This window comes from Mirounga leonina, unplaced genomic scaffold (assembly GCF_011800145.1).
Source record: "Mirounga leonina isolate KUSES-001 unplaced genomic scaffold, KU_Mleo_1.0 Mir_82, whole genome shotgun sequence".
NCBI classification, from domain to species: Eukaryota; Metazoa; Chordata; class Mammalia; order Carnivora; family Phocidae; genus Mirounga; species Mirounga leonina.
The window spans coordinates 21423201-21449623 of NW_023270825.1; the positions used below are offsets into that span (position 1 = coordinate 21423201).

The window sequence follows — 26423 nt, forward strand, 5'->3', positions numbered from 1 at the left end:
TGTGTGGGTGAGGAAGGAAATGCATGTTATTGCACTTTTATAACGGGTAAAAAAATTCAGTTTATGACCTTCCCTTGTCCTCTTTATTCCTGAGTAGTGTTGGGTTCACTGAGGGCAAAGGATATACATAGGTTGGATCCATGGAGACTTTTTCAAACTGATCTGAACTGTTGATTTTGGAAGTGCTGCTTTGTTTTTTTGTTTTGTTTTGTTTACTTTTAAATACCAATTTGAACATTTAACATATAGCCATACTTCGAATTTAAAAAATGCACCATCATGTAAAATCTTGTATTTTTAAGTAATAAGTTTGCAAAAAGTAGTTATGGTGTGGCCAAGACTTAATGTTTTATGTGTTTACTTATTTGCTTCTTGTTTTGCAAGACAGTTTGAACTGCAGTGTGGTAATTTTCTAGATGAAACTCCTTTCAGATACCCTGTAATAAGCACAGTAGATCCTTCTCTTTTAGTTGTTCTGCAGTTTCTGCCTTGGTTGGCATTTCATTGTAACTTAACTTCCTTGTAGCTGAGTCAACTCTGTTGGTGTAAGTAATGTGAGCTTTCTTTAGAGAGTTAGATAAATGGCTTCCAGACAGATCCAATTTTTGTTCAGGAGAGTTTCATAATTTGCCTTGTAATGCTAGTGTCCTGGATTTAAGGCTTAGGCGTAGCAGTAATCTTGAGTTACAGAAATATTCTTTCTCAAAATTTTTTTGTGATATGTGCTGGTCTATAGTTTCAACATGCCAGGCTTCCAATAACTTTGAATTATATTATACTTGTTTTAATTCCAACCTTTAATATAATTTGAGCTCTCTCTGCCTCTCATCCTATCTCTCCCTCACCCACTGCTGATGTATTAAAGATGGCCTTGGAGCTGAAATATTGTCATACTTGCTTATTCAAGTTAGTTTTCAATAAAGGAATAACAGTAGCTTTGTATTCATGATTTATTTAGTCATGTGAGTGTGCTTTATTTGCTAAACTCTTTCTTTTTAGATATGTGAAGAACTGTTTTCATGTCCTGTAACCAACCGTATTGGAAATAAAGTGGCTCTTTTGGGACTCTTAAGACATTGAAGGAATCTCATAAACTTCTGCCAAGGAGATAACGTTTTGGACATGCTCTAGTTTTATTGAAGTTCTATTTCCGTTAAGATTGTGTCTCCTTATAATCTTTACAGCCTTTGGGAAAATGAATGTTCTGAGTTGTAAAGAGTGTGCAACATAAATATATAATTAGAGGAACATTTCTCATCCTTTGAATTACAGGTCCATTGATGAAGCCAGTCAACATTGTATATGTGCACATATGTGTGTTTGATGAGACTGTGAGCAGTATTTTTTTTTTTTATTTACTTTAGACACAAATGTCAACAGTGTAAGCCTTTCTTGTCCTGACATGGAAGCTTCATAAAATCTTTGCTGTCTTGACAATGGAACTGTACCTTGCTTACTGTGTGATTAGTATACTTTTTGATTAAAAATGCCAAGAGCAGATTTTATGTGCACACAGGGTACATCTCCAGTTTAGATGGATAGCCCCTAGAAGTTTAGTCTTGTTGTGCATGCTTGATGTTTTCTCTCTCTCTCTCTTTTTTTTTTTTTAATTTGTGGTTTGTTCTGAATTTCCCAATATGTCACATATTTCATTTGTAACTGTGTTCATTCAGCAGTATTTTTTGTTATTCTTTATACTTTAAGGCTGTATTAGTCCCCACATAACCAGCTGATAACTTCCCTGAGTTTTTCACATTGGCTTTCTAAATTCCAGTTTTAAGAACTTATCTGGCATTTTAATGGAGAGCACTTAGGAGCCAGGGGACTCAAGTTATAGTTATGGCCTCTTTAACTTTAGTCCAGTTATTTAGTCTGTCTGAACTTTGGTTTCCTCATTTGTGGAATTTAGGGTTGAGTTTGTTCTCTTAAGATTCTTTCTCAAACTTAGTCATGGTCTAGGATATCTTCCTTTTTGGATCATACAGACTGCGATCGTCAGCTTCATCTGTATCTGTCTAGTTAGCCTCATCCTCTCCCCCACAGAGAAGCTCCTTTTATGTTCCCAAGACATAGACATTTGTGTCCATTCATGCTGAAACATTGAAGTTGGACTAACTGTATCTTCCATGTTTCTAGAAGTCCAGTCAGTGCCCTATCCATTGTGCCACAAAGCCACTTTTGCTTCCATATTTCTAAATAGTCTCTAAAATACCTTGAGCTATCTAGTTTTATAGAAATATGATGGCTTTTGGTTAATCTTGTGGAATTACTTCTTCTGAATTCACTAGAAAACCAGGGAATAGTCATAATGGTGCCTAAATAATATCATCTCCCCTTATTAATCCATATATCCTCAAATCAGACAGGATGATTGGATTAATGTCAGCTGGTTTCCCATTTCTCCCTCAGAATTAGCTGTGCTTGTTCCATTTGTAGAGCTATTTCTGAAACATGAAACTGGGAGAAAAAGTGCTAATTCATTGGGAGCAATTAGTATTCAGGTAGGTATTCTCAAGCCAGAAGAATGAGGCAAAATAAAAGGGATGACATTTCATGGAGATAGTTGTTGGCTCTATGAGGACAGGAGTCTTAATTATTCACTCTGTCCCTAGTACTCAGGAGAATGTCTTACCATAGTGGGCCTTCTATAAAAATTGTTGAATGAGTGAATAAGTCAATACAGAATGGTATAGAAGTACAGAATAGAAGAGCTTACTTAACTCCTACTAAATTTTAGGTTTTGGAACACACGCAGATGGTGAACAACTATGGTGCACTGTCTGAAACCTACTTAAATAAAAGAACATGGATTTACCTGGAATGTGATTAAGTAAGGGTAGGGGGTTCATTTATTCACTTTTTTAAAAAAAAATTATTATGTTTTGTTAATCACCATACATTACATCATTAGTTTTTGATGTAGTGTTCCATGATTCATTGTTTGTGCATCACACCCAGTGCTCCATGCAGAATGTGCCCTCCTCAATACCCACCACCAGGCTAACCCATCCTCCCAGCCCCCTCCCCTCTAGAACCCTCAGTTTGTTTCTCAGAGTCCATAGTCTCTCATGGTTCGTCTCCCCCTCTGATTGCCCCCCCTTCATTTTTCCCTTTCTACTATGTTTTTTTTTTTTTTTTAACATGTATTGTTTATTTCAGAGGTACAGGTCTGTGACTCATCAGTCTGACACAATTCACAGCGCTCACCATAGCACATACCCTCCCCAATGTCTATCACCCAGCCACCCCATCCCTCCCACCCCCCACCACTCCAGCAACCCTCAGTTTGTTTCCTGAGATTAAGAATTCCTCATATCAGTGAGGTCATATGATACGTGTCTTTCTCTGATTGACTTATTTCGCTTAGCATAGTACCCTCTAGTTCCAACCACGTCGTTGCAAATGGCAAGACTTCATATTTTGATGGCTGCATAATATTCCATTGTATATATATACCACCTCTTCTTTATCCATTCATCTGTCAATGGACATCTTGGCTCTTTCCATAGTTTGGCTATTGTGGACATTGCTGCTATAAACATTGGGGTGCAGGTACCCCTTTGGATCACTACATTTGTATCTTTGGGGTAAATACCCAGTAGTGCAATTGCTGGGTCGTATGGTAGCTCTATTTTCAACTTTTGAGGAACCTCTGTACTGTTTTCCAGAGTGGCTGCACCAGCTTGCATTCCCACCAACAGTGTAGGAGGGTTCCCTTTTCTCCACATCCTCGCCAACATCTGTCATTTCCTGACTTGTTAATTTTAGCCATTCTGACTGGTGTGAGGTGGTATCTCATTCAGGTTTTGATTTGGATTTCCCTGATGCCCAGCGATGTTGAGCACTTTTTCATGTGTCTGTTGGCCATTTGGATGTCTTCTTTGGAAAAATGTCTGTTCATGTCTTCTGCCCATTTCTTGATTGGATTATTTGTTCTTTGGGTGTTGAGTTTGATAAGTTCTTTATAGATTTTGGATACTAGCCCTTTCTCTGATATGTCATTTGCAAATATCTTCTCCCATTCTGTCGGTTGTCTTTTGGTTTTGTCGACTGTTTCTTTTGCTGTGCAAAAGCTTTTTATCTTGATGAAGTCCCAATAGTTCATTTTTGCCCTTGCCGCCTTTGGCAATGTTTCTAGGAAGAAGTTGCTGCGGCTGCGGTCAAAGAGGTTGCTGCCTGTGTTATCCTCTAGGATTTTGATGGACTCAAAATCAAAACCAAAAATAAGTTTAACTACAATGAAGGGATAGACTATGACTCTAAAAATGAAAAATAAAAAAGATTTTTAAAAAAGGGATTGATAAGATGTTGGTTGAAGAAGGGAAAAAGAAAAATTAAAAAAAAAATAGGAACAGAAGAAAAAGAAAATTAAAGAAATTAACTTTGAAAGACTAAAGAATCGTGGGAAAAAAGCCCTGAATTCTATGTGCTGTATTCCCCTAGCGCTGGAGTCCCGCTGTTCTCATTGATCGGAAAGCTTGGTCTTGGCTGGCTGTTCTTGCTGATCTCCTGGGGAGGGGCCTGTTGCAGTGGTTCCCAAATGTCTTTGCCGGAGGTGGAATTGCCCCGCCCTTGCTGGGGGCGGGCTAAGTCATCTGCTCAGGTTTGCTCTCGGGAGCTTTTGTTCCCTGCAAGCTTTCCGTACAGCTTTGGAGGATGGGAGTGAAAATGGCGGCCTTCCAATATCCGCCCTGGAGGAGCCGAGACCTCGGGGCATCACTCTTCAGTGAGCCCCCAGAGAAAAGCAGTCAGTCACTCCTGTCTCCCTGATCTGTGGCCGCACTCCATGCTCACGCGGCCTGTGACCGAGCATTTCTGTCTCTGGCACCCGACCCCATTTGGAGTGTCCAAACCCAGCAGATCCCTGCGGTGTGCTCCCACGCCGCTCCTCCTGGGGGAGGAAGGGGAGTCTCCCCGGATCTGCCGCTTGTTGGGTCCCTGCTGGAAGAGCAGTGGCCCAACTGTGCCATGGATCACAGTTTATGGCAACCCCGAGTTGCGAGCCCGCACCTTGGCTCCATCTCTGCAGCTGGCTTCCCTGCTCCAATACCTGGGAGCTCTGTGTCACTCAGGCACCCCCAGTCTTTCTGTGACCCCGAGGGGCCTGAGACCACACTGTCCCAGCGAGGGTTCCACCCCCCACTTAGCCACTGGAGCGACGTCCCTCAGTGGAGCAGACTTCTAAAAGTTCGATTTTGTGCTCCGCTGCTCTATCACTTGCCAGTAGTGGCTCACAGAGGCTCCCTCCCCCGCCATCTGTCTTCCTGAATATCACCTCGGATTCACTTCTCTGCACATCCTACCTTCCAGAAAGTGGTCGCTTTTCTGTTCAGAGAGTTGCTGCTATTCTTTTCTTTGATCTCCTGTTGAGTTTGTAGGTGTTCAGAATGGTTTGATACCTATTTAGCTGAATTCCTGGGACCAGAGGAAATTTAGGTCTCCTACTCCTCCGCCATCTTGCTCCTCCCTCTATTCACTTTCATTCTTGAGTATAGCACATGGACAAATGAAAAGATGTTATAGTTTTGTCAAGTGTTTTATTCATTGAAACTAGGGCTGGTCATGTAGGGGGTTGGATGACCGTTTGTTGGAAATGTCAAAGAAAGGATTCTTGAAAGAATAATAGGTAGTTAGACCTACTGATCCCAAAAGTCCATGTGTGTTCATAGTTCTGTGAGTTTTACTTCAAAGGGAGGTCAGTTAGACATGGCCTGCGGACTGTCTCACAAAAGATAAGTGAAGTGGATAATGAAGTTTTCAGTCTTTGGTAAAGAGATTGAATTTATAGAGCCTTTTCTGACAATATCAGTATTTTTTAGGAATATCAAAATATAGAAATAGTTTTGTCTTCTTATTGATGAGTCAAGTGATAGCACAGAAAACTGATAGTGGATAGAAGAAAGCTGGCTCTGAGGGAAATGGGAAAAGAAAGAACAGTTAGAACATCATTGTGAATTGCCTGGGTTTAGAATATCACCAGTTGTCCTCAAAATACTTCAGTAACCCCGATAGAGTATTTTCTTTATTAATCTCACAACAGTGAGAATACAGCAGCAGTCTGGAGGTCTATGTGTGCATAGAAGGAACATCCAAACACACCTCAGTAGCTTCTGAGTATATATAGATCTGCATGGTCATTGATGAAATGATCTTTCCAGTGTTGAATTTGAGTCTTTGAAAAATTTTAAATCACTTATTCAACAAATTTGGGGAGTTTAAAGATGATTATAAGCGTGTTTTGCAGGCTCCTGAAATTGGCAGTTTATTGAGGGAGGCTGGTGAAAAACAATTATATTACAGCTTGATATATATATTTTTTTAAAACTGTGATATACATAATATGCTCTGGGAACATTCTGCTTTGGGAAATCATTAAAGGAAGGAGACCAAGTCTTGAAGGATAAATTTTGAAGGATAGGAAGTATAGGTGGTAGGTACATAGCCAACAGTGCAGGGGCGAGTATCCTCACCTAGGGACTTGACAGGAAGGTTGCTTTCTAGTAAGTAAGCTTTAAAATCATCAAATGTTCAGAGCCAGGATGTTAATTTTTCAGAAAGACTCCTAGAGGAGAGCAAGACTCTGTGAAGATATCAGTATCTCTAAAGAGATGCCGTATCAGTCAGGAGGGAGAGTTTGGACAGAAACAATGTGAACAAGGGAGAAGGGGAGATGTACTTCAGTCTCCATTCACACACTGCCCAGGAGAATGGAACACTTGTTGTGGTTTGTTAATCCCTGATGTGTCAACGGACACGCCAGGCTGCCATTAGCGTGATGCCATTTACACATTGTTTCATAAAACAAACTCCCCTCGCCCAGTTTCCTATTCATTAAGCAACATTCTGATTATAATTTGCCTTCCCATCCACATTGGTCTGCAGGGAGAAAATGTACTGGTTATGCTGACATGAACATTCTGATCCATATGGCAGTTATGGTTCTCATTGTAAACTGATGTAGTTAATTGAGTGGCATTCTAGTTTGTACATTAGTCTCTTGTGAGCTTAATGTTACTCTTTTGCTGAAAGAGGACTCCACTCAGGGTACCAAAGGGGAGAGGATCCAGTTCCTAAGTTTACCAAGCTGAGATACATACCGGAAGGATGTAGTCGTCAAGATAAACGCTGTCTCTTAGCTACCAGCCCCATTTTCAAATAGTGCAGCTTCAGGCAGTGTTGTACACATCAGATGTGGTTGGAGACACATATGAAGGCATATTTGAGAAGCTGCAAGTAGTTGACATATGACAGAGTGGGAAGGAGGTGTGAAGCTGGAGGGAAGGATAGAAGACAGTTTGTGAAAGGACTCTCTTCTTTTGGGCAGAGGGTGTTTCGTTTATTTTTTAAAGTAATTTGAGTTGAAAGGAAATATCTTGTGATTCTGCTAAAATGCTATCTTTCCTTTCATGATTAATTTTCATTGAGTGGATGGATCTCTTTATTATTTTAATTTTAAGAGTAGGTAAAGAATGATCAGGTTACTGTGTAATGAGTGAAAGCATAGCTAGCCAGCCACCATGACTTTTGGGGCCATTGTTTATACTTATAATTCTAGTGATTCTGTTACTTTCTTTCAGGTTTGTGCTACACCACTAGAATTTCTCTAGTAATGAAATTGTGCAATCATGATTGAGACTGACTTTGCCTAGAGGGGGGCCCCAAGTCTTTGTAATCTCTTAAGGATTCTTAGAAACCTCTTTTCATTAAATATATTTGCTTACTTGAGACGTACCTCCATCTTGCTTTTATCAAATTTACATGACTCAAAGCATTTATGCAGTATGACTGCATTTGAAAACTTAGACTTTTTAAAAACAATGTTTTGATGAGATAAGGTAGTAATAGGTATTTTTTTCTGAAATGAAGAAACTAACATAATCTTATTTTATATTTTACTTTTTCTAGTATTTCACTAATATTTATTGAAAGCTCAAAGTCTGTTTGTGGCATCAGCTTTTACCCTCCAGTCCATTAATGGCATTATGTTATTAAAATGTAAAGGATTTTTTTAACTTCATTTTCGTTTGGTTACAGAATTACTTTAATTTTCTTTGCCAAGTATCCACTCACTCAGTTCCTTCAGTGCCCTTTTTCCGAATTCTCTGTAACTTGACCTCAGTTGATGAGTAGACAAAACGTTTATTTTAGTGAAGTAAGGAGACTGACAGGGTCAGATCTGTTTTCTACTACACTCCTTTGAGTTGGTTGTACAGATATTACAAGTGTTTCTTGCCTTTATTTAATAATTAACTTCTGTTCTTTTTATCGATGTTTTAGGAAAAGCATATAAGCAATGAGGAAGAGCACTTAAGGAGGATGGAAGAGGCCAGATTGCAGCTCAAGGATCAACTTCTTTGCCTGGAGACTGAACAGGAATCCATTCTTGGTGTCATAGGAAAGGAAATTGATGCAGCTTGTAAAACCTTCTCCAGGGACTCGATGGAGAAATTGAAAGTAGTTATGAGTTCTCATTGTGCCTTTCAGTTAGTTTCCTAATATATAATTATAACAAGATTTTAATGCATAGTTACGTGGTAGTCACATTTTTATTCTGGCAAGTTTTATGAAACAAAATAACATCTTGCACTGTTAAGAACACGATACTATACCTATTGCATGGTCCTGGGAGAGAAAGTGTACCGTTAATTCATTGAATTGCCTCTATCTCACTCTGTAAAAGAAAATGTCTTATGAGAGAGGCAGCAGTTCTGACAGAAAAAGTATCCTTGGAGTCCAAAGGCCTGGGTTTTCATTATCACAGGCCATTTTTGTTGTTAGTGTATTAATGGCTATTATCTATTGAGTACTAGTTATATTATAGGTACTGTGGTAGCTACGGTGTAGGATTTTCTCCCTTAACCCCTAAAACTACCCTGTCCTTTAGGTACTTTGATTAAATTCATTCTAGAGAAAGCAAGGCTTGGCGAGGTTAAGTAACTTGCCCCTGGCCATGTAGCTCGTTAAATGCTAGAACCAGGACTTTAGACCTTGGTAATCTAACTCCGGAGCTTAATCACATGTCCCCTATGCGATTTGCGTTCCCTGTTAAGACAAATCACACTCAAGTGAGTTTTTCTATCTTTAAAACAGAATATTGCTATCCAGTTTATAGTTCTAATGAAATGAAAAATAAAAACAGGATTGATCATGAATGTTTTTAATTCCTTGAAGGCGAGCACCTCCTTCAGTCTAGGTTGTAGTACTGCTATGATGCATTGCATTGCTTCGATACAGTGGGACCATAACACTTAGCCATCATTTACCCTGTACTGATTTCAAGTGATGAGATGGCAGGACTCAAATTTTAGTGTTATGCCTAAGGGCTTCTTAGTTTTTAATACTTTCCAGGTGTTTCTTCTTTTTATTTTGTCATTTATCTTTTCCTCATATAAAATGATCTTCTCTTTTTGTTTTTCATGCTGCTTTCTCCTCTTTTTTCCTGCTCTTCCTTCTTATTCTTTTCCTTTTTTTTTTTTTTCTTATGTGGTGTTTTAAAGAAAATAGAACTATATTTCTACTCTTGCAGTGCAAGGTATCTTAGGATTCACCTTTAACAGAAATATCTCAATGAGTAGAATTCGGTGAAGTTGATGGAATTTCTACAATATGTATTCCTATCTACATTTTTAAAAAGGCTCAGATGTCATTTTGAGAGGACTGTGAGCCAAATATGAGAAGTAATTGGCTTTAGAGGAAAAACTCTTTCAGTTTTGTTATAGGGCCTATTCTTTTTCCTGTCTGCTGCTGCTTTTTTTATTTAAGACTTGTCATGTTTACCTTTTTTATTTAATTAATTTATTTTATTAATTTTATTTGTTTATTTACTTTTTTATTTAAGACTTGTCATGTTTACCTATATTTAAGGATGTGTGGCCTTCAGATCCTAATTTCATCTAAAAGAAGCACATATTAACAATGAAATCTTTATTCTATATTTAAGTATTTGCGTCAGGATGGCTTATTTTCAATCACATAGAGACATAGAAATGGTATCATTTGGATCATACTATAAGATATATAAACCTTGTGATGGGCAGTTACAGGCTAAAATATAGTGGGTAGATAGCAGATTACTTAAATATTTTATTTCTTTTTGAGGCACAAATTATCCTTCCAACATACTACAAAAAGCACCCTATTTTATAATAGGCTTTCAGGAATGCAGTAACTTTGGTAATGGGTCTTTACACCTCTTCCCCTAGAGAAAGACATTTAATCCAAGTGATGGGTGGAAAGTAAATCCAAAAGAATGGAAATTCTATTAAGTTTTTTGTTGTTGTTGTTTTGTTTAGAGTACACTTTTTTCATTGTGGGTCTTTTTCTATTAGTAACTTCTGTTATAACAGTTAACCTTCCTATAAACTTGGGGAAAAAAATGAATACCGAAGAATATAACATTTGCTCTCACCTCAAATAAACCACCCAAGGTGTTGTTAAAACAAAATTGATTCTATGCTTTATAGTTCAGAGAGTGGTGGTCCTTACAAAATGTTTTAAAAAATGGAATAATTACAATTATTCTTTGTCATTTGTTGATTTTGATATATTGCTGATGAAAGTTTTTAGCCATTTTATGTAGAGAGTGACAGCTATGATATGAATTGGATAATAGATATGTAAGGAATGAGCCTGAGAAAAGTCCTTGGGAGTATTGATATTATTTCTAACTACCTTTTTCTTTCTCCAGCTACCATATTTATTACTTATTCCACTTTAGTAAATGCATGTAGTGTTTGAAAACTTAAGGACAAACAATAAGCCACGACTATTATAAAACAATTAGGAAAGTGTCTGAATTAAAGTTACATCATTTTCATAGACCAATCTTTGATAATTGAAGAGCTTTTCTCATAACACTTGGTCTGAGTATTCACTCATTTGTAGAGTATAAAGAGGATAGACTTTGGATCAAGACAGATGTAGGCTCAAATTGCATCTCTCCAAATTGCTAATGTATGACCTTGGACAAGTTATGTAATTTCTCTTCTCTCTAAGAATGCATGTCCCATTTATAAGTTGGTTTATTTTGAGGATAAAGTAGAATAAGATAATACAAGGTGCATATTATGGAGTGAAATACCTTGCACTTAGTGAATACTCAACTAATGCTAGCTAACATTATTATGTAGTGTCCTTCTTTTTGGTCATATATTCATATATATTTGTATATGTATATGTATCTTTTAACTTTTTAAAAAAAATATTTTAGGGGGAGAGAGGATGAGAACAAGTGGTAGGGGAGGCAGAGGGAGAAGCAGACTCCCTGCAGAGCAGGGAGCAGACATGGGGCTCTATCCCAGGACTCTGGGATCATGACCTGAGCCAAAGGCAGATGCCTAACTGACTGAGCCACCCAGGCCCCCCTGTTTCTTTTAACTTTTTATGACAAATTGTTGTTACAGTGCTCTTGTCACAAGAGACCTTGAAGTCTATTTCCTGATGATGACATCTTTATATGCAGTTAGTAGTAATAATAGTGTTCTATGTGCCAGACACTGTGCTAACCCTCATTTTATTTAATTTATACTTTGGCCTTATGAGGCAGTTTGCCTACTTTATAGATGATAATCTGCAGCTTAGAGAAATTCAGTCACACCACTTGTAAGTGGACAAGGCTGTTCTCTTAAACACTAAACTATATATACATTTGTAAAAAAAAAAAATCACAAAATATGAACATTACTTATACGCCTATCAAATTATTTTAGACTTTAATCTTGAACACTCGATCTTAGATCACTGAAGTTTTAATTGAAAACTATGACACAGATGAATGGAAAAGAACAATAAAAACATATAATCAGTGACAATCATTGACAAATAGATGCTTACAAAAAAGCAGAGTTCAAAGAGGAAGAAAACACTATGAACTAGAGGCAGGATTTCACTGAAGTCAGAGAGGCATGAGAGTTGATGAGATTTGGATGGTGAGAAAAGTGGAGGAGAAAAAAGTTGGATATAAGAATATAGCACTCTTGGGGTGCCTGGGTGGCTCAGTTGGTTAAGCGACTGCCTTCGGCTCAGGTCATGATCCTGGAGTCTCAGGATCGAGTCCCACATCAGGCTCCCTGCTCAGCGGGGAGTCTGCTTCTCCCTCTGACTCTCCTCCCTCTCATGCTCTCTGTCTCTCATTCTCTCTCTCTCAAATAAATAAAATCTTTAAAAAAAAAAAAAAAGAATATAGCACTCTTGTTTATGGCATATGGTCGGCATCATTATGTATTCATGTGTCTAAATGAATTACCTAGTGATATTCCTTGGGGGAGTGATGTGCACGCACATCAGGAAGTATGGAAATATTTGAGAATAGAAATAGACATCTCTTGCAAAGGGATAGGGTATTTTTAAGCAGAAAGTTTCTAGAGAGGAGGCCTGTAAAAATATCACAGGTGCACCTGTTTCAAAGAAAGTAGGAACTGAGAAAAAATTTTGTGTTTACAATCATAAAGTCAGTGACAACCTTTGAGCACCGTTTTATTAGTAATAAGGTAGAACCAGATGGCAAAGGATTTTATAAATGAGTTGGTGTGAAGGAAATCAAGGCAGCTGGTATAGACAACCTATTTATTGTAGGATTTTGTTACCATCATGAAATATAAAGCAATGTTTGCACAAAGTCATGTTGATTAGTTTCTGTCAGTTCTACACAACCATTAATGAGACAAAATGGCCCTCATAGTATGAAATTAAAGAAGGATAAATGAGACAAAGAATTAAGTTTCGTGTAATTACATCTAACCCACTGTGAAATATATTATGTGGAACAAGACTGAGGCAAAGAAACAAACAAAAATGAAGTACACTGGTTTAATTGAGGCTGCTTGCCAGAAATCCTTGGAATCAGCCTTCAGAGATTCTAACGATAACACTTGAGAGTTGATTCATGTCTCTGTATTTGTGCTAAATATTTACTGTCAGTGCATACGTATATACATACATACATGTGTACTTAAGTAGACATACCAGATAAATGGTGGTTTGGAATTGGTTGGGTACTTGATATGAACTTTTTTCTTTTTAAACCTTTAAATTTAGGGACTAAACTTTTGGATATTATGGTGAAGAATTTCACTTATGTAAGTTCATTTCAGAAAAAATTCTACTTCTAATAGACTATTTCCTTTTGTAGGTTTTTTCATCTAGTCCTGATATTAACTATGACCCACATCGCTGGTTAGCAGAAAGCAAGGTAATTTATCTTTAAGTCCTAAAATTACCATAATATTTATGACTTTCAAGGTATCCTATTTGGGCCAGCCATATATTTTGTTATAGAACAGAACATAAAAGCTGTTTTGGGGAAGATATCATTGTCATGCATTTAAGAAACCTCCATGTTCCTTTAGTTTAACATTTAAAAATTAGCTTAACTATATAGGACTATAGTTCACAGAATGAGAGAATAAAGGAAGGTAAAACTGTTGAAATATCAAAACTAGATTGTCAGACAAATTCTTCTGCCTTTTCCTTGGGATAGGCAATGTCTCGGGAAATGTATAAAGGTCCAGGCAGATATAACCAACCTTTATTTACACATAGATACTTAATATATTTTAGTTCCTGGAGGTAAGCTCAAAGCCTGCCAAATCTTTGTGTGGCTCAAACAAATCCCTTCATTTCTCTGGATATCTTGTTTCTTCACCTGCAAAGTGGGAAGGGTAAACTTTATGTTCTGAGGATAACTTTCTTGCTTTGTGGTTCTTTAGTGATTTAAATTTAAAGGGCAGGTAAGCAAATCTAAGTAAAATTGAACAATTTGCTAATTTTAGCAGAAGATTCCTCTGCACTATGGGATGATTACCAGCTATTCTCATATATCAGATGAACTTGGAAATTCCTTAATTAAAATATATAGAAAATTATGACCGTATAAGATGTAGGTGTCTGTTTATCCAAGTATTGACACTTAGGCATTTGTATTCCTTCTTAAACTGGTTTTTTCAGCTTTGAGATGCTAAAGTGAAAAATCTTCCATGCCATTTAAATTCTATAAGAAAACCAACTGTACTATAAACCTGAACAACTGTGGTCCAACTTAGGATTTTATTGTAAGAAAGAACTCTTAAGTTTGTCCCATATCGTAATTTAAAAATATGAGAAAAGTGAGGTTTTAGAAAAAGTATGTGACTTTTCCAGTGCCGTATAAAGAATGGGAAAATGGATTGCATGTTAGACTCACAATTAATATTCTTACCATTGTGTATATTACTGTCTAAAGTTTTCATTCAGCCAAGATTTATTGACTGCATACTTTTTTTGTGTATAGACATGAGGGTTATAAGTGTTAGCAAGCCATGGAAATTAATAAGGAAAATGGAAATGTATACAAATTTTTAAAATCCTTAAGGTGTGTTATATTGTTATAAAAATATATAAACATTGACAAGGAAACACAAGAGGAAGAACTGACTATGACATCTGTGCTAGGAGATAAGAGGGTATGATGCTACCAGCGTGTTACAGAAGGTTTCTGCAAAAATGTAGTATTGAAACTTGATCATACAAAAAATATGCAGAAGTTCTCCAGTTGGCTAATTATAGGTATAATAATGGCAAGAAGTTAAGAATATCTGAGTGAACACAGATAATGCCCTGAGCTTGATGAGTAAGGTACAGGTGGGAGGTGGTGGGGAAAGACAGGGTTCACCTTGGAAGGCCAGCTGTGCCTTAAAAAAAATCTTAATAAGAAACTAATAGCATTATGATGGACTATTGAAATTTGCACAACCTTGTAAAATTTTCCTCCTACGTTAAGTACAGTGATGCTGTTCATTCCTAACCATTTCGATAAAACCAAATGCAAACTTGTATTTATGCCACCTGCATAGGAAATTTAGAAATACATGTTTTGCTGTCTCAGAAATTTTGGGCTAGAAACTTCTGTTGTTCATTAATAAAGCATTTTTCTTTTTTCTTTTTCCCGACTCCTCAATTGTGACAACAAGAGCAATGTACTTGGAATTTTCTTTTAAGTTAAAATCTTTATCATTTCTGAACAGAAAGCTTTCACTGCTGTTGTTCAGTTAAATTATGAGAGCCAGAGATGACTCTTAATCATAGCTCTTTAATTTGGGAGCTAGTGAGCAGTTTTCCCTTATCATTTAATGGGATTGAACTTCTGATCAGACGAGTTTTAATACTGCATGAGACAAGTGTTCCTCTATAGTGTAAAAGGGTCATGATAAGCAATACCACACTGACCAACTGACTAAGGAGGAATTTAATCTATTTGCTAGAAAGATGGTTTAGGTTATGGATGGGCTACAATACTGTAATTCCCGTGAACTATGACTGGACAGCTCTATAAGTATTGAAGATAAGATCTGAAATCAGAGAACAAAAACTATATGGAAAGTAGAATTGCTATTCAGCTAGTCCATGCTGACATTTTGCAGTATTAGAAGGACCTCTCAGGGCATTTGGTAATTGTTTTCATAAATCTGCCAAACGAATTTCTTCTGTTAGTGTTAATCCTGGAAGAACTAGAGGATTGGGTGAGGATAGTGTCACTGTTGCTTTGTTGGCATTGGTCGCATAATATAAATATGAAGTCCAGCTAAGAGTTGGGCCAGGCTCACAGATAAGATAAGCAAAGAATGGTAAGAACGATACATTACAGGGAGGAAGAACACTGAGATAGTCATTAAGGAATACTAGGCAAGCAGTTCCCATAGATCAGGGATTTGTTTTTGTCATAAATCCCAACAAGGCATTTAGAGGCCAAATTTATTCAGTTTAACAGAATTTACTGAGTAGCTACTATGTCCCAGACACTGTATTACATGCTGTGGGCATAATAATGAATTTGGCGTGATCCTTCCTCTTGAGGAATATTTTTTCTCTAGAAAAGCTGACACATATATAATTTCAATATTATCTATAAGAGCTGTGATACAGGGGCGCCTGGGTGGCTCTTTTGGTTAAGCGTCTGCCTTCAGCTCGGGTCATGATCCCAGGGTCCTGGGATCGAGCCCCACATCAGGCTCCCTGCTCAGTGGGGAGTCTGCTTCTCCCTCTCCCTCTTTCTCTCTCCCCAGCTTGTACTCTCTCTCTCAAATAAATAAATAAAATCTTTAAAAAAAAAAAAAAGAGCTGTGATACAGGTGTGCAGAAGCTGTCATGGAGTCTGATATCTCAGATGAATATTAAAGCTGGCCAGATAAAGAGGAAAGACCATGTGTGCAGAGTAAACAATTGTAGGCATGGTACGGAAGAGAAACAGCATGATAAATACAAAGAAACCCCAACTGATTTGGCAGTACTACAGTATGAAAGTGTGAGACAGAGAATGGCAGGGATGAGGCTCTAGAAAGAGGTAGAGAATAGGTCCACCAAGAAGAGCATTGTATGCCATTTAAAAGGTTAAGTTCAGTTCTACATTTGGGGGGAACCACAAAGGAGATTTGAACAGGATACTGATTTACTCATATTCATATTTCAGAAGCATTACTCTGATAGCGATGTGAAAGGTAGATTAGAGCTGGGAAGACCAAAGGCAGGGAGACCAGTTAAGAGGTCTTTGGATGAGACCAATATCTCTGGGGTGAAAATCCATAAACTAAGGAAATTGTAGAGATTCAGAGGAAGGGACAGACTGAAGTAATGTTTTGGTGACAATACACAAGAGATGTTTAATGTTATGTCAGATGGAGTGATAGAGAAGGAGATGTCTAGGATTTTCAAGACAAACTAGAAGATACTCTCTCAAAGTTTGGTTTCTGAATAGATGGGCATATACAGAGTCCCAGTTAGGCTAGCTAGAAGAAGTATTGGAAGAGTTGTCAGCCTGGGATTGATATCTAGAAAGTCCTATTTGGACAGAAAGCCCCAAAGAGAAGCTGGGTCAGAGGCAGAGATCAGAGTTTAGGTTCAAATCATGAAAAGAAACGGGAAGTAGCAAAGACGTTCCCAGAAAATGCGGACAAATTTCAAATCTAGAGCAGACAGGCACTCTCAGGATGGAATGACAATACTAGAGAGTATCACTGTTGATCCCAGATCTTAAGGTATCATTTTATGATACAAATAAAAGAAAAGCTGGTGTCGAACTGCTCTTTAGCACAAGGCAGGATCCTGAGTGCTCTGTTGTTTACAGAAGAACACATTTAATTTGGGAAGTCCAGTACCTATTAATTCCTCAAGATACAAAAAGGTATATGCTTCTTTGGCTATAAAGATCTCTTCCTTCTTCACCTTTATCCCATTTATTCTCCTCCTCTTTTTTTTAGTCTGCAAACTTCATGAGGGAAGACCTGTTTCTAACTTGTTCCTCATTACATCTTGAGCACTTACCATAATACCTATCTAAATGCTCAATAAAATTTTTTTTAAAAAGAGTTTATTAGGAATACTACATTTGTCTACTCAAGTTACTTCCTCAGTTTGAATATCACCAAAGAATAAATAGCAAGCAATTTAGATTTCAGTAAATTTATTAACTCTCAATTATTGTTTCATTTGATCAGAACTGTAAACTTTAAAGATTACATAGATAAGAAATACACTTCTAAATTAGTTGGGAATTTTCCTTTATTACTCCGTTTGGTATCATCCCGAGGACTCATACTTTTAATGGTATAATGTGTTTTAGGTGTTGCCTTTCCTTGCCATTTTTGGAATATTGTAACTGAAGTAGCTTTGGAGATCATGTAGTTTAACTTCGAGAAGGTTCTGGGAATTGTGAGATTTACCTGAGGACCTAAAGCTAATTAGTTACTGAGAAGGGTTTAGAACCTGGGTCTCTGAATTCTGTGTCAGTGTTTCTTTCCATTGGTTGTGTAATCTACATTTGAATATAAATCTTACTTCTATGCATATTGTCTTTTTAGTGGTATAGACTTTTTACAACAGTCATTGTGTGAGAAGTATTAGACTCAGTGTATTTAATTCTTGTTGAAGGATGTGAATAATCATCTGGTATTTTATTCTTCCAGTGTAGACCTCAAAATGAGATATAAAACTCAGGTATCTTGATTCATTTGTTGGAAAGATACTTTAGATTGTGCGCATGGAACACATTCAGTTTAATTGAAAAAAAAGTATTTTGTATTTTTAAATATGTACTCTTATTATGGAGATATTTTTTCTTTCTTCTTGAATTGTATTTGTAACTATGTAGAAAAGTGGAGAATATTACTAAAAGAATTATATATTGAGGTTGCTTTGGGTTTGAATTTCGTACTTCTGGTTTAATTTTTGTTTTGGTGGCCTGGCACATTCTTAAGAATTGCCATTCTCTTCTTTACTTTTGGTTCTTCTATAAACATTTCCTCTCAAAATTGTTTTTTGAGTTTTGGCAAAGGAAGTGTAGTTAGTTAAAAGCAGCAAAATTATGGGCCTTAATATAATTGCTAACTCTATCAGCTATAATCTTTTTATTCGAATTTTCTGTTTCTCTAGGTTTTAGCTTTGAGTCATTCCTTAATGATTTTAGTATAGTGTTACACTAAATCTCACTAGGGGATTCTTACAGATTAAAAAGATCATTTTGATGGTTTTACTAGATACTTATTCCCACCTAATTGCAAGCTGTCAACTATGAAGGTAAAAAACTGCCTTATTTAGAAATGCTTTCTCTATTTTAGTTTATTTAGCAATACTTGATGTAGTTAAATAAATGAGCCTATTATGTAATCTTTAAGATGCTCTTGGGAGTGGTTAATAGAATGGTGTTTGCACTGTGATTAATAGCTTTGTCAGCTAATTATTATTTGGAATTGGTAAAGTTATTCCTATACTGTATTCCAAGCTGTTTCTCTAAGACACTTAATGAAAGATGTTGGGTTTTCTCTAACAAACACTGATTCTCATAATTGACTATTGGTTGATTAAATTTCCATAAGTTGATATTTTGTTTTGTAGGATTAATAATATATTCTGCTTACATATTCAATTCACAATAAGCATTTAACTATAACCTATTTTTAAATTTTGTATGGTGATGGACTAAAGGCTTTATAGGAATAAACTGAAGCCATAGGTCACATATATTAGTCTGCTCGGGCCGCCATAATAAAATACCACAAACTGGGTGGCTTAAACAACAGATACTTATTTTCTCACAGTTCTGGAGCCTAGATGTCCAAGGTCTAGGTCCCAGGGTCAGTTTTTGGTGAGGCCTCTTCCTGGCTTGTAGATGGCCACTTTCATGTAGGGGAGGGGCATTTGGGGGGTTGGGAATATTACTGGAAGAATTGGGGGTGTCAGGAGACACAGTGTCTCTTCCTCTTATAAGGACTCCAGTCCTTTAGGAGTAGGGCCCCTCTGTGGTAGTAACCTCATTTAACTTTTATTGCTTACCTCCCTAAAGGCACTATCTCCAAATACAGTCACACTGAGGATTAAGACTTCAACATACAAACTTGAGGGGGACACAATTAGTCCATAACACATTATCAAACCTGATTAATGCTTTGTTTCAGAGATTATTTTGTGTTATTCTTTTGCTTTTACCAGAACCAGTGGGATTATTGTTATGACAAAACAAATTATTTGTTTCTTCATTATCAACCCTTAGCAGTGGTACTGAGCACAGGCCAAAGATTGAGATGGAGTAAGTAGGAAATCTTTGAGAAAAGGGAAATGTGCAGTTATTTTCTAAATTTGCATTTAAATCACTGGGCAGGAGCAGATTAAACTGGGTGATTGAAACTGGTGATCCCCAGGGACTCACTTTGTTTGGACCACATTGGTTTTAAAAAATAGAATTGGTAATGAACATTTAAAAAAAAAATTATTCAATTGCATAATTACAGCATGGAATTTGTTTTCCTTTTGAGGTATCAGAAGATCTGATAACATTAGGGTTTCATTCTTATGTGATAGGAAACTGTTGGAGCTGAGAAGAACCATGGACATGATCACATTAGAAGGGGCATCCTTCCAGCCCTTCTTTATGGTTGTATTTTTCTAATCCAGATCAGTGGTATTTAGGTCCTAAATGCGTTATTTTTGAATGGCCATTAAACTTTCTTAATATAGTGATACTAAAAAAAAATCTTGGATATTTTTCTTTTCAAGATATTTTATTTTCCTGTTTTATTACTTAAATGCAAGGTGCTACCACTTTGCAAGAACTCCACAGCATCTAATTTTTCATTTAATTGCATGTGTCCTGTCCTCATTATGTGCAGAACGCTGTATTAATTGTAGTGTGTGTGCTCACATACAAATGTGAACACACATCCATTCCCAAGGTGCTTTCAATTGAAGAATAATTTAAAATTCTTAAACACAATCTTGAGGATTTAGTATATCAAATTCTTTAATATACAAAGATAAAGAGGTGTACGTGTTTAAGGCGCCAAATAAGCGGCAAAAAGACTTGGTTGAAAATATATCTTTTCCAGAAACTGTATATCTAACCTTTACCTTTTATCATGCCAATAATAATATGAAAATTACTAGGGCTTTTTGGTTTATTTCTTTTTCTTTTTTTTAAAGATTTTATTTATTTGAGAGAGAGAGTGAGAGAGACAAAGAGCACAAGATGGGGGAGCGGGAGAGGGAGAAGCAGACTCCCTGCCAAGCAGGTAGCCCGATGCAGGACTCGATCCCGGGACTCCGGGATCATGACCTGAGCCGAAGGCAGTCGCTCAACCAACTGAGCCACCCAGGCGCCCGGTTTATTTATTTTTCTTGAGTAACTGGTTAAGTTTGGGGAGGTGAACAAAAGGTGCAATCTGTAGATTCAGATTGTCGTTTTCACACAGAGGCAGGCAGCAATAGCATAGACCTCCCCTTATTTTGGCTAGTTACTAGCAGTAAATGAATGACTTAAGTGGTAATGTTTTAGAATCATTTTCCTACTGACTTGTATCTAAAATGATTAAATTGTCTAGAATAATTTTTATTACATCATGCACTGAACATATTCTCTCATTTTCAAGATTTTAACAATATAGAAGTGTGGAGAGTAGAGTATCTACCCTCATTTCCCTGTTTGTACCTCTCTCCGTAGTAGGCATAATCATCATTAACAGTTTGGTGTTCATCTTTTCAGTCCTGTTTTGGTTTGGTGGGTTGGGCTGCAGTTGTTTTTGACATAGATGTGTGTTTTTTAAATTGCCAAATGTACTGGCCCCTTCTTCTTGGAAGTCTCTGACACTTTAAGCATATCCATCTTCTTGTAGTATTTTTATTTTCTTTCTTTGGGATTCTGTCAACCCAGACTCTTAGATTTTCCTTGTGCCTTTCCAATTTCTTCTTCTTAGCTTTATTTTTAGGTTTCTCTTCTGTTCATCTCTTTGAAACTCTCCTCTCTTTACTTTATAGACATTCCGTGGGCTGTTTTATTTGTTCCTTTGCCTTGAATGTCCTCCATGTTGTTAATTCTTCAGTCTGTATCTCTCGTCCATATCTCTCAAGCTTTAGATCTATATATCCAGCCAGTCATTCACACTTTTGTGTCTTGGCCATAACAACTTCAGCTTATTGCAATCTGATGTTAACTTTTTAACCCCTAAATCTTTGCTTCTAGTTTTCCTCTCTCACACTTTCTTAAGCTAGAAACTTGAACATCAGTACTGATTCCTTTCTCTCCTTTATCCCTAACATTTAAATCTCAAATACACACACACACACACACATTCCTTACCATTTTCTCTTGTTTCGAATATTGCTAACAGTCTATTGAGTTCTAGCCTCCAATGTGGGCTTCACTCTATACAAAGAGCAAGCTTTCTAAAGAACAGTCCAATTCCCTTTCTTGTGTCTCTTTCATACTGTGGTTAGATGGGGATGGTGGTATATCACTCACCCTCACCGTCGACCCTATATTCTGCCTCAGTGCTTTACTGAGAGAAAAGTTTTAGTAGGGTGTGCTCCTTTTATATGGCAAAGAGTTGACTAAGTTTCCTGGTTTCCTGTCCTAAGGAAGCTTTTTATCTCTTTGTATTTGCATGGGTATTTTAAAGTGGATATTGGGAAATGAAGCAGCCTTCATTAAATTTTTGCAATCATAATTGGAAGTCCACAGCTCAGTTTAAGTTGGGGACTTCTGTATTTGCCTAGTGACATTCAGATAAGACAGGGGCCTATAAATTATGTAACAGGTAATAAAGCCAGGTTTCATCTCTGCAAGGAGGTATAATTTTAGCTTTGTTTTCCTGTCCCCTCTTTTGTTTTTTGTTTTTTGTCAAATAACGGCTGAATTGAGATATAATTCACATACCATACAATTCACCTATTTAGAGTGTACCATTCAATAGTTTTTAGTATATTCACAGAAGAGTGAAGCCATAACCACAATGAATTTTAGAACATTTTATCACCCCAAAAAGAAGACATGGACCCTTTAGCCATCACCTCCTAAATCTGTCCATTCCACTCATCCCTGCCCACAACCCTAGTCAACAAGTAATCTGCTTTCTATCTTTATAGATTTGCCAGTTCTGGACATTTCCTATAAATGGAATCATACAATATGTGGTCCTTTATGAATGACTTCTTTCATTCAGCAGAATGTTTCCAAGGTTCATCTGTATTGTAGCATGTATCAGTACTTCACTTCCTTGCTAAATAATAGTCCATTGTATGGATTTACCACATTTTATTCATCCATTTATCAGTTGATGTTCCTTTGGGTTATTTCCATTTCTTGGATCTCATGAATAATGCTGATATGAACATTTGAGTTCAAGTTTTTCATGAACATATGTTTTCATTTCTCTTAAATATGTACTTAAGAGTAGAATCCTGGGTTATATGGGAACTATGTCTAACCTTTTGAAGAATGGCCAGATTGTTTTCCAAGTGGCTGTACCATGGTACACTCCTACCACCATTATATAAGAATTCTAATTCCTCCACACACACCAACAGTTGTTATCATCTGTCTTTTTGATTCTAGCTATCCGCCTGAGTGTGAAAGGGAATCTCATTGTGGTTTTGATTTGCATTTCTGTGATGGTTAATGATATTGAGCATCGTTTCATGTGATTATTGGCTATTTGTGTATCTTTGAAGAAATGTCCCTTGCTCAATTCATTATTTTTTTTATTACTGAGTTCTTTATGTATCTTAAATAGTTCTTTCTCAGATATATGATCTATAAATATTTTCTCCTGTTCAGTGGGTTGTCTTTTCACTGTGTTGATCGTAATCTTTGAAGCCCGTTTTTAATTTTGGTAAAGTCCAGTTTATCAGCTTTTTTTCTTTGGTTGCTTGTGTTTTTGGTGTCGTATCTATGAAATCATTGCCAAACCAAGGTTACTAAGACTTGTGCCTGTGCTTTCTTTTAGGAATTTGCTATTTTTAGTTCTTATATTTAGGTCTTTGATCCATTTTGAGTTAATTTTCATATATGGTATGAAGTATGGGTCCGGTTCCATACTTTTTATGTGGATATTCAGTTGTCCCAGAACTGTTCGTTGAAAAGACTAATCTTTCTTCATCAAATTATTTTGGAAGCCTTGTTGAAAATCAGTTGACCATGTATGTATGGGTTTATTTCTGGACTCTCAATTTAATTCCATTGATCTATGTCTATCCTGATGCCAGTATCACACTGTCTTGATTACTACAGCTTTCTAGTCAGCTTTGAAATCAGTTAGGTGTGACTCCTCCACCTTTGTTCTTTTTCAACACCTGTTTTTGGCTATTCTGGGTCCCTCAAATATCCATATGAAATTTAAGATCACCTTGTCAATTTCTCCAAAGATGCCAGCGGGGATTTTGATAGCAGTTTCATTGAATCTGTAGATCAGTTTGGGGACTGTTTCTATCTTAAAGGTATTAAGTCTTCTGATATATGTACATATGGATCAACTTCTCATTTATTTAGGTCTTCTTTAATTTTTTCAACCGTGTTTTATAGTTTTCAGAGTGTAAGTTTTACACTTCTTTAAAAAAGTATGTTTTATTAAGTATTCTTTTGATGTTATAACATGATTGTCTTTTTAACTTTATTTTTGGGTTGATCATTCAAGTGTATAGAAATACAAATAATTTATGTATATTGATATTTTCCTGTATAATTGCCCTTCCAGGACATCCTAATACAATGTTAGAAGTGGTGAGAGGAGACATTCTTTTCTTGTTTCTGATCTTAGGGAGAAAGCATTCAGTCTTTAACCATTAAGTGTCATAATAGTTATGGGTTGTTCATAGATATGTTTTATCAGGTTGAGAAAGTTCCCTCTATTCTTAGTTTGTTGAATGACTTTATTGTGAATAGGTACTGAATTTCATCATACACTTTTTCTGAACCTTTTGATATGATCACGTGGCTTTTGCTCTAATTCTTTTTTTTTTTTTAAGATTTTTATTTATTTATTTGTCAGAGAGAGAGAGCACAAGCAGGGGGAGCAGAGGGAGAGGGAGAAGCAGGTTCCTCACTGAGCAAGGAGCCCGATGTGGGACTCGATCCCAGGACCCTGGGATCATGACCTGAGCCGAAGGCAGACCCTTAACGACTGAGCCACCCAGGCGTCCCAGCTTTTGCTCTAATTCTTAAAAGACATCTGTGGAGGTGGCATTTTGGGCCCCAGTGTTCTCAGGCTGCTGTGTTTGAGGTAGAGTGACCACCCTGTCAGCGAGGGGTTGGTGGAGGAGGGAATCCCTAGTGATCTCCACTGCACTTGCCAGGACTTCAGCCTACGCAGATCAGAGTTGTGAAAATGAAAAATCCTAGTGGTCTGCCCTTCCAGTGCAATACCTACTATTATGTTCTGTTTCTACTCACAGCACTTCTTACTCCAACTGTGTGAGTTTTCCACATGAGATAATTTCTCCAGTTCTCTGCAGACACCCAACTGGGTGTCCTACAATTTATTTCAGCTCTGACACAAACTACCTAGTTAGTAGATACCACAGATTAAGGGCTCAGTCCCATCTGCACTCAATTCAGATGCCAATCATAAGTAATGGGTCCCCAGGTTACCTAACTTCCATCTGACATGGCTACAAATTAGGGGTTCCCATTGCTCTCTCCTCAGGTTTAATAATTTGTTGTAATGGCTCACAGATCGAAGGGAAGTACTTTACTTACTATTACCAGTTTATTTATGAAGAATAGAAAGAAGCAGCCAGATGAAGAGGTTATATAGGGTAAGGTCCCAAAGAGTCTGCATAGAGTTTGGGGGTATTTCATACTCCTGGCACTCCAGTGATGTGTTCACTGACATGGAAACTAATCAAATCTCATTGTTCAAGAGTTTTTATAGAATTTAAGCTCCAGTGGACCCTGTAATCCCACTTTCTAGAGGTTGAAGGGTAGGGCTGGAAGTTCCAAATCCCTCATCACCAGTCCCATCCTGAGGCTATCCAGTGACCCCACCCTAAACAACCTCATTAGCATGAACTCTGATTGGATCCAAGAGCTTGTTATGAATAACAAAGGACATTCTTATGCTGTAAATTCCAAGGATTTAGAAGCTCTGTGCCAAGAATTAGGGACAAAGACCAAATATCTTTCTTATTGTGCCACAATACCATATAACTTGACTGTGAACTGGGGAAAGAGGGAGCTCTGTCTTCTTGACAATACCCTTGTGGACTGTGAAGTGGAGCTTTGGTCACACAGGGTGTGTTCCTACCTAACATTTTCATGTAAGAGCAGCTTCACAGAACTCTTGCCCTCATTCTGGAAGTGGAACTAATGTGCAGTCCCCGCTTTGTTTTTGATGAGCATTTATAATAAATGTGATCTAGGTTTTGCCTTTACAAGCATGATTTCCCTTCACTTAACACATTCACATACTATACATTGTTTGCCTTACAATATTAGGGTATAATTTTTCCACAATTTGACTAGTGATGATATCTGTTCTATGTCCCAGAGATACTGTCTGCTAGACAGACCTTCTGACCAGAGGTCAGTTCTGGGGGTGTTTGAAAGCTGATTTTTGTGGGGAGCCCCCAGTTTAGGGTCCACATCCCAGTCCCACTTTATCATAGGCTGAAGTATCACAGCCAGTTTTAATATACTGTGGCATATTCTGAGAACCTCTTTGATTTCTGGAGGCCTAGAACTTTCTTGCTTACTGATGAACGCTATTCAGGGAAATTATCCCTTAGCTTAACCTAATTTTCCTGTTTGGTCCACTGCTTCCATTATTTTGCTTCTTACCGAAATAAAAACTGTTTTAGATTATTTAAAATCAACTAGAATTTGAAGGGTAGCCTCACTTGGGAAGGTTCCTAAGAGCTGACTGAAATCCTGTTCTAGTGAAGGTGAAAGATTTTTTTTTTTTCCTCATCCCTGATTTAAATATCTAAATAATAAAGATGGTGAGGTTAGAGTCTGTGAAAAAGAGTTGCTTCAATTAAATTTCCTAGTCTTTTAAATGTGGGCAAAAACTGACTTTATCTCCCTCATACTACATAGAATATCTCTACATGATTAGCTGGACCCTTGGGGATATGCATTTTTAGGAACTAAACCTAGGAATTTTATCCTTTTTTTTAAAAAAAATTATTTTATT

At 37.1% G+C, this 26423-nt stretch overlaps 1 protein-coding gene across 1 annotated transcript in view; it reads left to right on the top strand.

The window, feature by feature from the left end:
* The window catches only part of CEP128 (centrosomal protein 128), a 394017-nt gene that overhangs the window by 144855 nt on the left and 222739 nt on the right, over positions 1 to 26423 (top strand). The window contains exons 19-20 of the mRNA XM_034993083.1: positions 8278 to 8454; positions 13130 to 13189. Of these exons, the coding sequence (XP_034848974.1) occupies positions 8278 to 8454; positions 13130 to 13189 (237 nt within the window). The remainder of the gene's footprint in view (positions 1 to 8277; positions 8455 to 13129; positions 13190 to 26423) is intronic.